Genomic DNA, 12,185 nt, shown 5'->3' with positions numbered 1-12,185 from the left:
TACAATACGTACGTGGTTGAGCCAGCTGTGGCACGTTCTCGTTCCGTTAATTGTGACGTGGCTCTCTCTCTTTCATCGAACCTTCAATCGACTCAATTACACACACTTCTTCTTCTTCTTCTTCTTCTTCTTCACTTTGCACCCTAATCTCTATATCCTATTGATTCCGTTGTTATAATTCAATACTAATATAATACTTGTTCTTATTATGATCAAATTCAAAATCAAATTGAGAGTTCTCTAATAATAATAATTAGAAGAAGATGTTGGAGGATCAAGTAGCGTACCTGTTGCAGAGGTATCTCGGCAACTATGTCCGTGGACTCAGTAAAGAAGCTCTCAGCATCAGCGTCTGGCAAGGTACTACTACTCTTCATCATACACTCTGTTACAACCTTCATTTTGTTCGCTTAGGGTTTTATTTTCTGTTACGCGTACCTGTTGAATGCTTCTTCATTGATATGACTGACCAAATGCTAATACTATTTGAATTTAATTTGTCGGTGGAGTTAGCTGTGGTGGTGTTTATACCAATTAGGGCATAAATTGGGGGATAAATGCAAACTTCTTATATGGCAGGTTATTAGATAGATAGCTGAAATGATAGGTTTAACGGTTACGCGCAGTTCAGACACTAACGGCGTTATTGCCATCAACTGCTGAGAGTGTGTGATATGCTTTTTATAGGTTTTTAAATTTTAAAGCATTTGAACCCTGATTGAATTTGGCCTAGGAAGGATAGTTAGTTGCCTTGAGATTAGAGGTAGTAGATTAAAGCATTTGAATACTTGATTAAATCTCAAGTCCATTAAAATGGGATTATAAATGCAAACTTCAAATGTAGCAGTTGATTAGAGGTAGCAGGAGTGAGTTATAGCTGAACTGATAATGTTTAATGGACTGTTGGTGTGCGGTTTTGTGATGTGAATGCCATAAACTGCTCAGTGTGTGTGATATGCATTTTTAGTTCCTTGAGTTAACTTGAAGAGACAACCAGTTTATAGGTTTTTAAAGCATTTGGACATTGATTAAATTGGACCTGAGATTGGTGGATTTGTTACTTACCTGGCATTTTGTAATCTGTGCATCGTGAATTACAGTAACGGGATGAAATGTGTTGTGGCATTAGAATTATGTACTGACCATAGTAATAATGGATATGATAAATATTACTGTTATCTGATATTTGGTGAAGATTCTTGTATCTGAAGTCAGTGAGATATGAAACTTATGTTAACTATCTTGTTGGTGTATACATATGAAGTCTCCAAGTTCCATGTTATGTTATTCTATACCATGTTTGATATTTGGTTGTTTGTAACAGGCAATGTAGAGTTAACAAACATGCAGCTGAAGCCGGAGGCACTCAATGCGCTCAAGTTGCCTGTCAAGGTTAAGGCAGGCTTTCTTGGATCAGTGAAGCTCAAGGTGGGGGGTGATAAGTCTTCTCATATTCATGTAGAGAATTTTAATGACTGTATCATAAGAGATTTTGTGCTTCTTAGGTTGTACATATAGGTTACATATAAAATCATATATCAAGCTTATTTTTGTTTTAAGTTTTAGCAAGTGGTGATAGAAACCTATTGAGTAATATAATTTTTCTAAGGACAAATACTTTGTGCTTCATGTACGAAAAGCGGTGCGCTTTTGCGCTTCGCGCCTCGGTTTGAGACCCTATCACTTCGGTGCGCCTCACGCTTTTTAAAACTAAGTACCGGTTCAGCAATACTCATGACTGATATGTTATTTGCCTCTAATCCTCATCTTAGCTGTTTTTTTTGTTTTTGTTTCCTACATTGGTGAAAATATCATCTACTTTCTCTGTATCAAACAATTAAACATGTAATTGATACCAATTTAGGAAATCTTCGTCATGCCATTGCCTGAAAAAATGAGTTCCTTTATGTATTTATTATGTATATCAGGTTCCTTGGAGCAGAATTGGTCAAGAGCCGGTTTTGGTATACTTAGATCGTATCTATTTATTAGCTGAACCTGAGACCCAAGTTGAAGGTTATACCGAGGATGTTCAAAAAACTAAGAAATCCCGTATAAATGTAAGACGCCGGCATACTGTTCTGTGATGTCTGATTGATGATCATCCAAATAATCATGCATCTTGAAACAGGACATGGAAATGAAGATGCTGGAGAGTAGGCGGATACTGACCACCGAAATGGTATTTGCCTAAAATTCAAATAACACTTGTTTTACATACATAGACATTAATATGATGATGCTTTTGACAAGGAACATAATATGATATATGGAACCTTTTCTTCATATTCACCCCATCAGGATTTTTGTGTCTTACTGTAATTGTTCTCTTTGTGCATGCTCTTAGTATAATCATCTTTTACCATACTCTCTCTCTCTCTCTCTCTCTCTCTCTCTCTTTTCATTGAAGATCTACTAATTAACAGAGGCCACCTTCTTCTTTGGTACATGAAACTGTTGAAATAGTATTTGATATCTGTACTAATGAGAAGTTCTATCATGTTTCTATTAGGCTTTCTGAATTTCCATTCAAATGAATAACATAATGTTCTATTGTTTTTAAGAATAAATCATGGCTGGGGTCCTTCATCAACACAATAATAGGAAATTTAAAGCTATCAATATCAAGTATACATATCAGATATGAAGACCTTGAAAGGTAATTAATTTTAGTTCTCTTTGTTGTCTTGTTACTTGGAATTTGCAGCTAATTCCTTTTATATTTCAGCAATCCTGGCCATCCATTTGCAGCTGGTGTTACCTTGGAGAAACTCTCAGCTTCAACAGTTGATGATAATGGGCAGGAGGCTTTTGTCACCGGTGGCGCATTAGAGCAACTACAAAAGTCTTCTTTTTTAAATACAAGCTTTGATATGCATGACTTATCATCTTTGCAGCACCAAGCATATGCAATATTATTTGGATTAATCTAATGTTCCCTAGTTTGAGTTGAGGTGATATCACTTTTTGTTTAATACCTAGGAATCATGTTTCTGGGATTGATAACTCATCATCATCGTACTCAGTATATCCCACCAATAGCAATGCTATGGTAGGGTCTGAGGAGGGTAAGATGTAGACAGCCTTACCTCTATCCCATAGGGATAGAGAGGCTGCTTCCGGTGAGACCCCCGGCTCGATAGTAGTTTTGCATCAAGCCTTGGACATAAGGCACATAGCACTCAATCATCGGGACACCGGCTGATTGGTGCATGTGCCCTTGTCTTTCGGCTATCAACGCCACCACATGATGCCTGATTAACCTTCCGCCGCTTTTAACGTTATTTTCACGAGATTAGTAAAATAACGTCAAAATTAGTGCAATTTTACTTTTGCCCACCCGAGGGTTCACACATATATACATTATATGCGCGCACCGCAAGCAGGGCGTCTGGGATTGATAACTATAAAATATTAAAGGTTTGCATAGAGAATTATCATATTATTATTGGTCTTGCTAGCAATCCTGATGAGACTTGTGAAATCATTGCTGCCTTTGTTTATAGTTAAGAGAACCATATGATATATGCCACTCTACATGAGTTATTCCATACATTTGTTAAACTTGTACGCAAAAGCTGCTGAGTTCAGTTGGCTCTAGGGTAGGGATGCCCTATTGTTGTATGTTCTTTTTAATTGGACGTTTATACTGGGTTTGGTTTTTTGTATCGGGTAGAGTGAATCAGTTTAAACAAGTTGCAGTTATCTCTCAGAAAAGTCTCTTTATGCACCTACTTATTTTACTTTCTAGTTATTTCCAGTCTGTAGAACTTGAAAGGCTGGCTGTTTATTTGGACTCTGATATTAGTCCATGGCATATTTCGAAACCATGGGAGAATTTGCAACCTTCTGAATGGGATCAGGTATGATTCATATATGTTAACCAGTCTACTTTGATCTTTTAGCTTTCAGCTGCCATGTCACTGTACTAAGAATCCACTTCAGGTCTTCAGTTTTGGCACAAAGGATGGAAAGCCAGCCAGTGGTCTTGTTCAGAAGCACTCATATGTTCTGCAACCTGTATCTGGAAATGCCACTTATTTAAAACAGCGCTCAAATTCATCTAATCGAGATCAACCTTTACAGAAAGCAGCAGTGAGCTTGGATGATGTGACAATTTGTTTGTCAAAGGTTGATGAATTTATATTCTATATAACCTCATTAGTAGTAACTCTTGATGATATTAATTGTTTCTTTAACTGGCATTTATTTCAAAAATTTGCAGAGTGGTTACAGGGATTTACTGAAGCTAGCTGACAACTTCTCTTCATTTAACCAACGATTGAAATATGCTCATTTTCGGCCTCTTGCCCCTGTGAGATCTGATCCAAGATCATGGTGGAAGTATGCGTGCAGAGTTATTTCAGACCAGATGAAGAAGGCAAGGTATTCACTTGAGTTATTTCACATCCTGTTGTATCTCATGATTCTCATCTTCTTATAATTTAGTTTTGTACTGTATAAAACGAGCGCCTTTAGAAGCCTTGTGAATTTAGGTTTATTCATTCGGGTTGTTTTTTCCGCATATCCAGAATAGTTTTGAGATTAAGACCTAAGTAAGTTGGGTTGACTTAATTGTAAGATGATAAAAAAGTTGTCAAGCTGTCAAGGTGGTAACGACAGCACATATATAGGGGTATAGGTAACTATCTGCTTAAATAGTTTGCATATTTTTTTAAGTTACTGAATTTGGTTTATATCAATTTAACCAGTATACTTGTTTAAAAGAATATTATATTTCAAGTATATTTCAATGCATGGGAAATTTACATTATATAATGCTTTGCTTGCAGTGGGAAAATGTCTTGGGAGCAGGTCTTGAAGTATGCAACCTTGCGTAAAAAATACATATCTTTGTATGCTTCACTGCTAAAATCCGAACCTGGTCGAGAAACCATCGATGACGATAAAGACATAGAGGAATTAGACCGTGAACTTGATATTGAACTTATTGTGCAGTGGAGGTATAGTTTTGTTTCAAGATTTTAGTTATATTACATTTAGAACCTTCATAGTATGATCTATTAGCAAAGTTCTCCAAGGTGTTGAAGCTTATCACTTATCTTTCACGACTTGACCGTAAATATCTGTATTTATATTATTTATGGGTTAGCGAATTTGCGAATATCGCATGCTGTGACTTTTCAGAATCTGATGAAAACTATCAGTATCAACTACTAATTTGTTGGGATATATTTGGTATTGCTTACACGTCTATGAACCTAGGGATCAATTTGCCAACCTTTAGAAATTAGAAGGCACTGGTTCTTTGCATGCGAAGAATTTGAAAAAAACTTGAAGTTGAAAATTTCTAGCATTAAAGAAGTAAAAGTATTGTTGTTTGGAAAACTTTTTTTTACCTTTTCTTTTGTATATGACACATACTGGTCTTTCCTTAGTACTCCTCACAGCTTTGCATTATGATTGAAATTTACTTGAACAGGATGCTGGCACACAAGTTTTTGGAGAAGTCTGCGCAGTCTGATATTTACTTGAAGAAACAGAATTCAAAGAAATCATGGTGGTCATTTGGATGGTAATACCTTCACCCTTTCTTTCTTGTCAAACAAAGTTTACTTGATGAGCGTTTGTGTTATTTAGTGATTCCGTTGTGATTACAGGAGCGGTGAATCTGTTGAAGATGGAAATCAACCTAGGAGCTTCACTGATGAAGATTGGAAACAACTGAATGAAATCATTGGATACAAGGAAGGCGATAACAATGAAGAGTTGCCGAATAAAGATGACCGTGGGGATGTTGTCCATACCTTACTAGAGGTTCACATGAAACATAATGCTTCAAGACTTGCTGAGGCACATGAGATTGTTGCTGAATTGTCATGCGAGAACCTTGATTGTTTGATGAAGTTTTACAAAGATGCAAAAGTTTTTGACATGAAATTGGGTTCTTATCGTTTGTCATCACCTGATGGTCTTCTTGCTGAGGTATGGTTTGTTTAATTTCATTCTCTTCTGTTGTAACAAGTATTTGGTAAATGAGTACAGCACACACACCCTAAAATTATCATTTAGATGTTGAGTTCTGATCATTTAATGTAGAGCGCTACATCCTATGATTCATTAGTTGGGGTTTTCCGCTATAAACCCTTTGATGCTAGTGGACTGGAGTATGGTTGCTAAGGCTTCTCCATGTTATGTCACAGTAAGTTTTTTATTATATTCTATTTTTATTATAATTTTTAAGAAAATGAGATTTTCAGCTGATGATATGCTTTTGCCTTTGATTAGTATCTCAAGAACTCTGTAGATCAAATTGTTAACTTTTTTGAAAGCAATGCTGCTGTGAGCCAGAAGATAGCCTTGGAAACAGCCGCTGCTGTGCAGGGTTTGTTTCAAACTTTTACTGATACCGTAGACATTCTTTTCAATATCTATCCCTGTGCATGTTTGCATTTTACACATACATTTATAACCATGTTGGGCTTGAAACTGGTTTTTGTTAATAGGCTTGTTGTGCTCGGCAAGCTATCATTGAAACATCTTATGGAGAAAAAACTTGGCATGTTTGGTCATGCGTTCCAAGGGTTTATATTTTTGGGACGTATTTTTGAATGGCTGGCTTACTTGTCCAAAAGGGTGTGATGTGTAGGGTGAAATTTTTATCATCCTTGTGCTACTGTACTGTTAGGCTCTTAATGGTCCAATAAATGCTGGACCAATAATAGCAGAAACTGTTTTTGATATCGAAGGCTTATTGCTGCATAGCTTATTATTGCTTGTATTAATACAGTTATTAATTGTGTGGTCATTAGTCATTACACTACGCGTATCTGACTTCCACATTATTTGTTTAGTTGACGATTGATGAAGTTAAGCGCTCTGCACAACAAGTAAACAGGGCCCTGAAGGATCATGCCAGGTGTGTAGCTTCCTTCATGCGGCGACAAAAAGTTTTGCCAGTATTTTAGTTGATTACAATTATTTACATTGTGTGAATTTTACCTCCATCTTTGAGGTTGTGTGCCTAGGTTGTAGGTTCATGTACTCTGAGTATCACTCTGAATACTTTTTTGTGACAGTTATAGCAACTGTCACAACATCAAGCAACTGTCACACCATGATGTTGTGACAGTTCACATGAGAGGCTATTATTGGCGGTGTAAGGAGAGCTGTTGCATTGTTAGTGTCCACTTATATATGTATCGAAAGTTTCAACACACCCTTTTAGTTTGTGTAGTACTCGATGTTCTTGGTTCTTTTAGCTTTAAATTATATTGTGACCGCCTTGCGTCGTCTGATGTAGATGTCATAGTTGAGGCTGATATATGGGCTAAATCATTTTTTTCAAAAACCCTACACAATTCTCATATATTTTGGAAAGGGCAATCCATTTGAAACTTAAAAGTCATATTGCACATTTTAGAGGAGATGATACTTTCCTTAACTGGTTGTGTTTGATAGCATTTTGGAGGCTCTGGTCACTTACATGTTTCTCATTACTGATTTGTCTTTCTACATCCAGTTTTCTATTGAAAGTTAATATATGCTGTAATGCTAAGAATGGTTGGGTTAGCTAACAAAAGTTGTCCACTTAAATTAACGTGATTCTAGGTTCTTCTTGGACTTGGATATAGCAGCTCCCAAGATCACCATTCCAACTGAATTTTCCCCGGACAGTTATCATTCCACGAAACTCTTGCTTGACCTGGGAAACTTGATAATTCGTACTCAGGTTGGTTGGATTTTTGTTATTTGCTTTAATATCATTATGACGCTAACTTCAAAAATTAACTCAACACTCACAGGATGATGATGATGATGATGTTTCTAGATATGAGACAGGTTTATTTCCAATTCGATGTGGTTTTAAGTGATGTATCTGCTTTTTTTGTTGACGGTGACTATCACTGGAGTCAACATTCTATGCAAGGGTCTGTTCGTTCTTCACAGTCTAGTATCGTTAGTTATTTGCCTGTTATTGATCAATGTGGTGTGACTTTAAAGCTTCAACAGGTATATTGTTTGCAACTTTGTTTCAAGTTCAAAGCATTTCAATATTTGCCAATTCATAGAACTTCATTTCTCCATTTAGATCCGATCAGAGGACCCCTCTTCCCCCACAACAAGATTGGCCGTGCGGCTTCCGTTTTTAGGGTTTCACTTTTCTCCAGCACGTTATCATCGATTGATGCAAATTGCAAAGATCTTTCAAGGAGAGGATAATGACACTGAGGATCTTATTCGCCCGTGGGATCAAGCTGACTTTGAGGGGTGGTTATCTGTTCTTAATTGGAAGGTTGTTTGATTCAAGAACTTATCGTGCTTTCGTCAAATCAGCATCATGATCTTGTCAAACTTGAGCAATTTATGTATTTTTTTGATATTTTGAATAGGGTGTGGGAAATAGAGAAGCTGTTTGGCAGAGGAGACATTTTTGTCTGGTGGGGCCTTTCCTCTATGTGCTTGAAGCGCCTGGCTCTAGATCATACAAGCAATCTTTCAGGTGCAAATATTTTTCACTTTCAAATATTTTCTTCCATCTCTATACTGGGATTTTATGTGTTGGTCATTCCTAATGAGTTCTATACGTATAGACAATTCTTGAAAATTGATTAGCTTGTCCAGTTGTCCTTCCTATCTGGTGACTCTAAGTGGTAGTTTGAATTGCATAGATAGGAACTATTCCTCTAAGCAGAGGATCAGTAGATTTAGGTAAAATAGATATTTTTACTTTTACCTAACCTATCATCGGAAAATCAAGTTTAGAAGAAGTTATTGGCTTATTGCTCCTTCAATGCAAGTGCATGATATAACATTATAACCATAAAACACTTCTATGCATGTTACCATATAGAATAATCAACATGCAGATACCATGTTATGGATTTATACTTTTCAGTTGTCATATCAACGAATCATGGAAGCAGCCAACCGTCAGGATGCTGTGTCGAATGTCGACATGGCACCTACCATATCTTCTACAAAATGACAAGTCATTTAACTTTTTTCCTTTCTATGTATGTACAAAGTTACTTCTAAACCATCGTTTTAGTGTTGAATTTCCGATGTTAAAGTTCATTATAGAATGCCTGTAACAGAACCGGAATATATTTCTGATATCTCCTCCCTGCATTCTGTATTGCTTTAGTGCCAGGAGATAGATTTCAATCCAGGTGTGCTGATGTTTTTTCTGTTATTTGTAGCTTGCTTGGAAAACAAGTATATGCCATCCCACCTGATGTTATTGGCGATGTAGAAAATGTATTGGCTGTCTGTCGTACAGAACGACCCAACAGCAAGGTTGTTTAGCTGGTTACAGCACATAATTTTTCTGTTAATCAGAGCAGTACTGTTATCTTTTTTTATTGGTTCAATGGGCTGTTTCTCATTTGCATAATAATGTATATAGATCGTGGAAGATGCCAATGCCCTGATTCTACGATGCGAATCTGATGAATCAAGGAAAAACTGGAAAAGCTTGTTGCAGGGTGCTATATACCGGTCATCGGTAACTACTATTGGCTTTTTTTTTTCACTTGTTAGCTGTTTTTGTGACAGTGATATCATCTGCGTTAAACTATAAGCTTTTTTGCACACGTGATGAAGCTGTGCATCCTGATGTCTGTACATAACTGTTGATATCGTTTTCCTGCCATATGTTTTAACGTGTTCACAAGATTTTAAATGATTCTTTGAACTGCCCTTAAGCAGGGTTCTGCTCCTATCACTGGTCTATCAGAAACTTCATCAGAGTCAGAAGATTTAGAAGTAGAAGAGCTTCAGAAGCTTGACATGAAGGATGTTTCAAAGGCAGAGAAACTGTTTATAACTGGTGTTTTAGACGAACTGAAACTGTGTTTTAATTATAGCACTAAGGTAAAAATGTTATAATTTGTTAAGTTGTTTGCTGGACTTGCATCGGCAGTAGTAAAGCTGACATTTGTTTTGGTTTCTTTTTGTTTCCTTAGACCGATATGAATTATATCAAAGTTCTTCTGGCCGAGCAAATTCGTTTATTTGAACTGCGCGCAATAGGTGGCCGGGTAAGATATATTTTTAACTTTTTTTTCTTATATTAATCTTATTTATCATTCTTGTTGATGTTTCTGACCAGGTTGAGCTTTCAATTAGAGCAAGTGACATGTTCATTGGAACTGTTCTTAAAGCTTTGGAGGTAGAGGATTTAGTCTCATGCAAGGGATTGAATCAACCATGTTACCTGGCACGATCGTTTATTCGTCACGCAGATGCTCCTCCTGTGTTTCGTACTATTGAAAATCAAAGTGAAACAGACGATCAGTTTTATGAGGCACCAGAAAGCCTAAATGATCCTGTTGATAGTCCAGGTCATGGATTTGAGTACTCAAGTTCTTTACCATCAGAAAGAACAATTTTGAAAACCCCAAGTTTTAGCCGAATTGCTGGTTTGTTACCTGATGACGCTAGACACGCTGGGGAAAATAACTTGGAAGTTACTGATACGTTAGATAGTTTTGTGAAAGCTCAAATAGTTTTCATTGACTCAAATTCTGTTTTCTATGACAACATTGATAAACGCGTGCGTTTCTTTCCCTACTTTGTTTGGTTCTTTTTCATAAAACATTTTTGGAACTGAAATCATCCTTGTTTTCTTATTTCAGGTGACGGTTACTCTAGCAACGTTGTCGTTCTACTGTAGAAGGCCTATTATTGTAGCAATTATGGAGTTTGTTGGTGCTATAAATGCTGAGGATAACAATTGTGAATCTTTTAGTGACCATTCTTCAACAGTCATTGTGAACGATAGTTCTAGGGAGATTGAAGTAGTTGACCAGTCATCTACTGTTGATGAATCAAAAGTTAGAGGTCTGCTGGGCAAGGGAAGGTCCAGAGTTGTGTTCTTTTTGACTCTGAATATGGCTCGTGCTCAAATTCTATTGATGAAAGAAGACGGGACTAAGCTTGCGACCATGTCTCAAGATAATTTCCTAACCGATATGAAGGTTCATATGAGTTTTTTCTAGTACTTCATTGATATCCAAAATGGTATAGTTACGTAATAGTTTAATCTATGCTATATGGTGTGTGTGTGTGTGTTTTCAGGTCTTTCCAGCTTCTTTTAGCATAAAGGCGTCTCTTGGAAACCTGAGAATAAGTGACGATAGCCTTCACAGCAACCATATGTATTTTTGGGCTTGTGACATGAGAAACCCAGGTGGTAGTTCGTTTGTGGAGGTAATCTAATTCGTTTTCATATTTTTGTATATCTTCGAAGTTTGGCTGTAACAAGACATTGGAAGAATCTGATCACAGTTTTCTTATTTGTCAAAATCTTCAGTTGGTTTTTAGTTCGTTCAGTGCTGATGATGAGGACTACGCTGGGTTTGATTATAGTCTTATTGGACAGCTTTCTGAAGTACGGCTGGTGTACTTGAGTCGGTTTATTCAGGAGGTAAGTCTTTCTCTTCTGTATACATCTGCTCTCCTTTTGCCATTGCTTAGGTTTGTATCGTGTTGCTTTTAGATTATAAGTTACTTCATGGGCCTTGTTCCTACCAACTCGGTGGATGTTGTAAAAGTGAAAGATCAAGTCACAAATTCAGAAAAGTGGGTTAAAACCAGTGAAATTGAAGGATCACCTGCAGTGAAGTTGGACCTTTCATTGAGGAAGCCTATAATTTTAATGCCTCGCAGAACAGATTCCCTTGAGTAAGATTTACAACAGTCTATTAATCAACAATCTTTTTTGCCTTAGCCGTTGAGATTTGTGTATAAACGTGGGCTTACTGATTAAATCACATATATTTGTCCTTGTTTTGCTGTTGCAGTTATCTGAAGCTAGATATTGTTCATATAACTGTCCAGAACACGTTCCAGTGGTTTGGGGGTACTAAAAAAGAGATGTCCGCCGTTCATTTAGATATAATGACAATTAAGGTCAGACCTTTCTTCTGATGATTTGACTTCTAGTCCAGTGCTACTGCTACAAAAGTCAGTATGAGTGATTTATAATGTTTCCCTAATAATAGTTTATTTTGGGTAGGTTGAGGATATAAACTTAAATGTTGGCACAGGAAAGGAATTGGGTGAAAGCATAATTCATGATGTCAAGGGTGTTTCCATTATTATTAATAGGTCACTTCGTGATTTGCTACATCAAATTCCAAGTACAGAAGTTGTAGTCAAGGTATTAACAGTTTATTGTGATGTTGTTGACGGTTACAGTTTTTAATTTTCTATGATGT

The 12,185-nt window shown here is 36.7% G+C and overlaps 1 protein-coding gene across 1 annotated transcript in view; it reads left to right on the top strand.

Annotated features, from left to right (window-relative positions):
- Window positions 1-209: 209 nt before the first annotated feature.
- Window positions 210-12,185, top strand: part of LOC143613621 (uncharacterized) — a 32,284-nt gene continuing 20,308 nt past the window's right edge. The window contains 32 exon segments of the mRNA XM_077087284.1: window positions 210-360; window positions 1,325-1,428; window positions 1,929-2,060; window positions 2,132-2,182; window positions 2,565-2,659; window positions 2,729-2,845; window position 3,057; window positions 3,762-3,863; window positions 3,946-4,131; window positions 4,226-4,386; window positions 4,794-4,964; window positions 5,444-5,536; window positions 5,622-5,946; window positions 6,061-6,116; window positions 6,118-6,163; window positions 6,250-6,372; window positions 6,816-6,880; window positions 7,573-7,697; window positions 7,793-7,974; window positions 8,054-8,257; window positions 8,355-8,464; window positions 9,165-9,261; window positions 9,371-9,469; window positions 9,673-9,837; window positions 9,930-10,004; window positions 10,076-10,519; window positions 10,602-10,943; window positions 11,044-11,175; window positions 11,279-11,392; window positions 11,465-11,649; window positions 11,769-11,877; window positions 11,984-12,127. Coding sequence (XP_076943399.1) covers window positions 264-360; window positions 1,325-1,428; window positions 1,929-2,060; window positions 2,132-2,182; window positions 2,565-2,659; window positions 2,729-2,845; window position 3,057; window positions 3,762-3,863; window positions 3,946-4,131; window positions 4,226-4,386; window positions 4,794-4,964; window positions 5,444-5,536; window positions 5,622-5,946; window positions 6,061-6,116; window positions 6,118-6,163; window positions 6,250-6,372; window positions 6,816-6,880; window positions 7,573-7,697; window positions 7,793-7,974; window positions 8,054-8,257; window positions 8,355-8,464; window positions 9,165-9,261; window positions 9,371-9,469; window positions 9,673-9,837; window positions 9,930-10,004; window positions 10,076-10,519; window positions 10,602-10,943; window positions 11,044-11,175; window positions 11,279-11,392; window positions 11,465-11,649; window positions 11,769-11,877; window positions 11,984-12,127 — 4,452 coding nt within the window. The 5' untranslated portion in view covers window positions 210-263.

Source organism: Bidens hawaiensis, unplaced genomic scaffold (genome assembly GCF_021521415.1).
Source record: "Bidens hawaiensis isolate Kalapana, Puna unplaced genomic scaffold, B.hawaiensis_p1.1 tig00037807_1, whole genome shotgun sequence".
Classification (NCBI taxonomy): Eukaryota; Viridiplantae; Streptophyta; class Magnoliopsida; order Asterales; family Asteraceae; genus Bidens; species Bidens hawaiensis.
The sequence above is the reverse complement of the archived record's forward strand: the minus strand, read 5'-3'. Positions and strand labels throughout refer to the sequence as shown.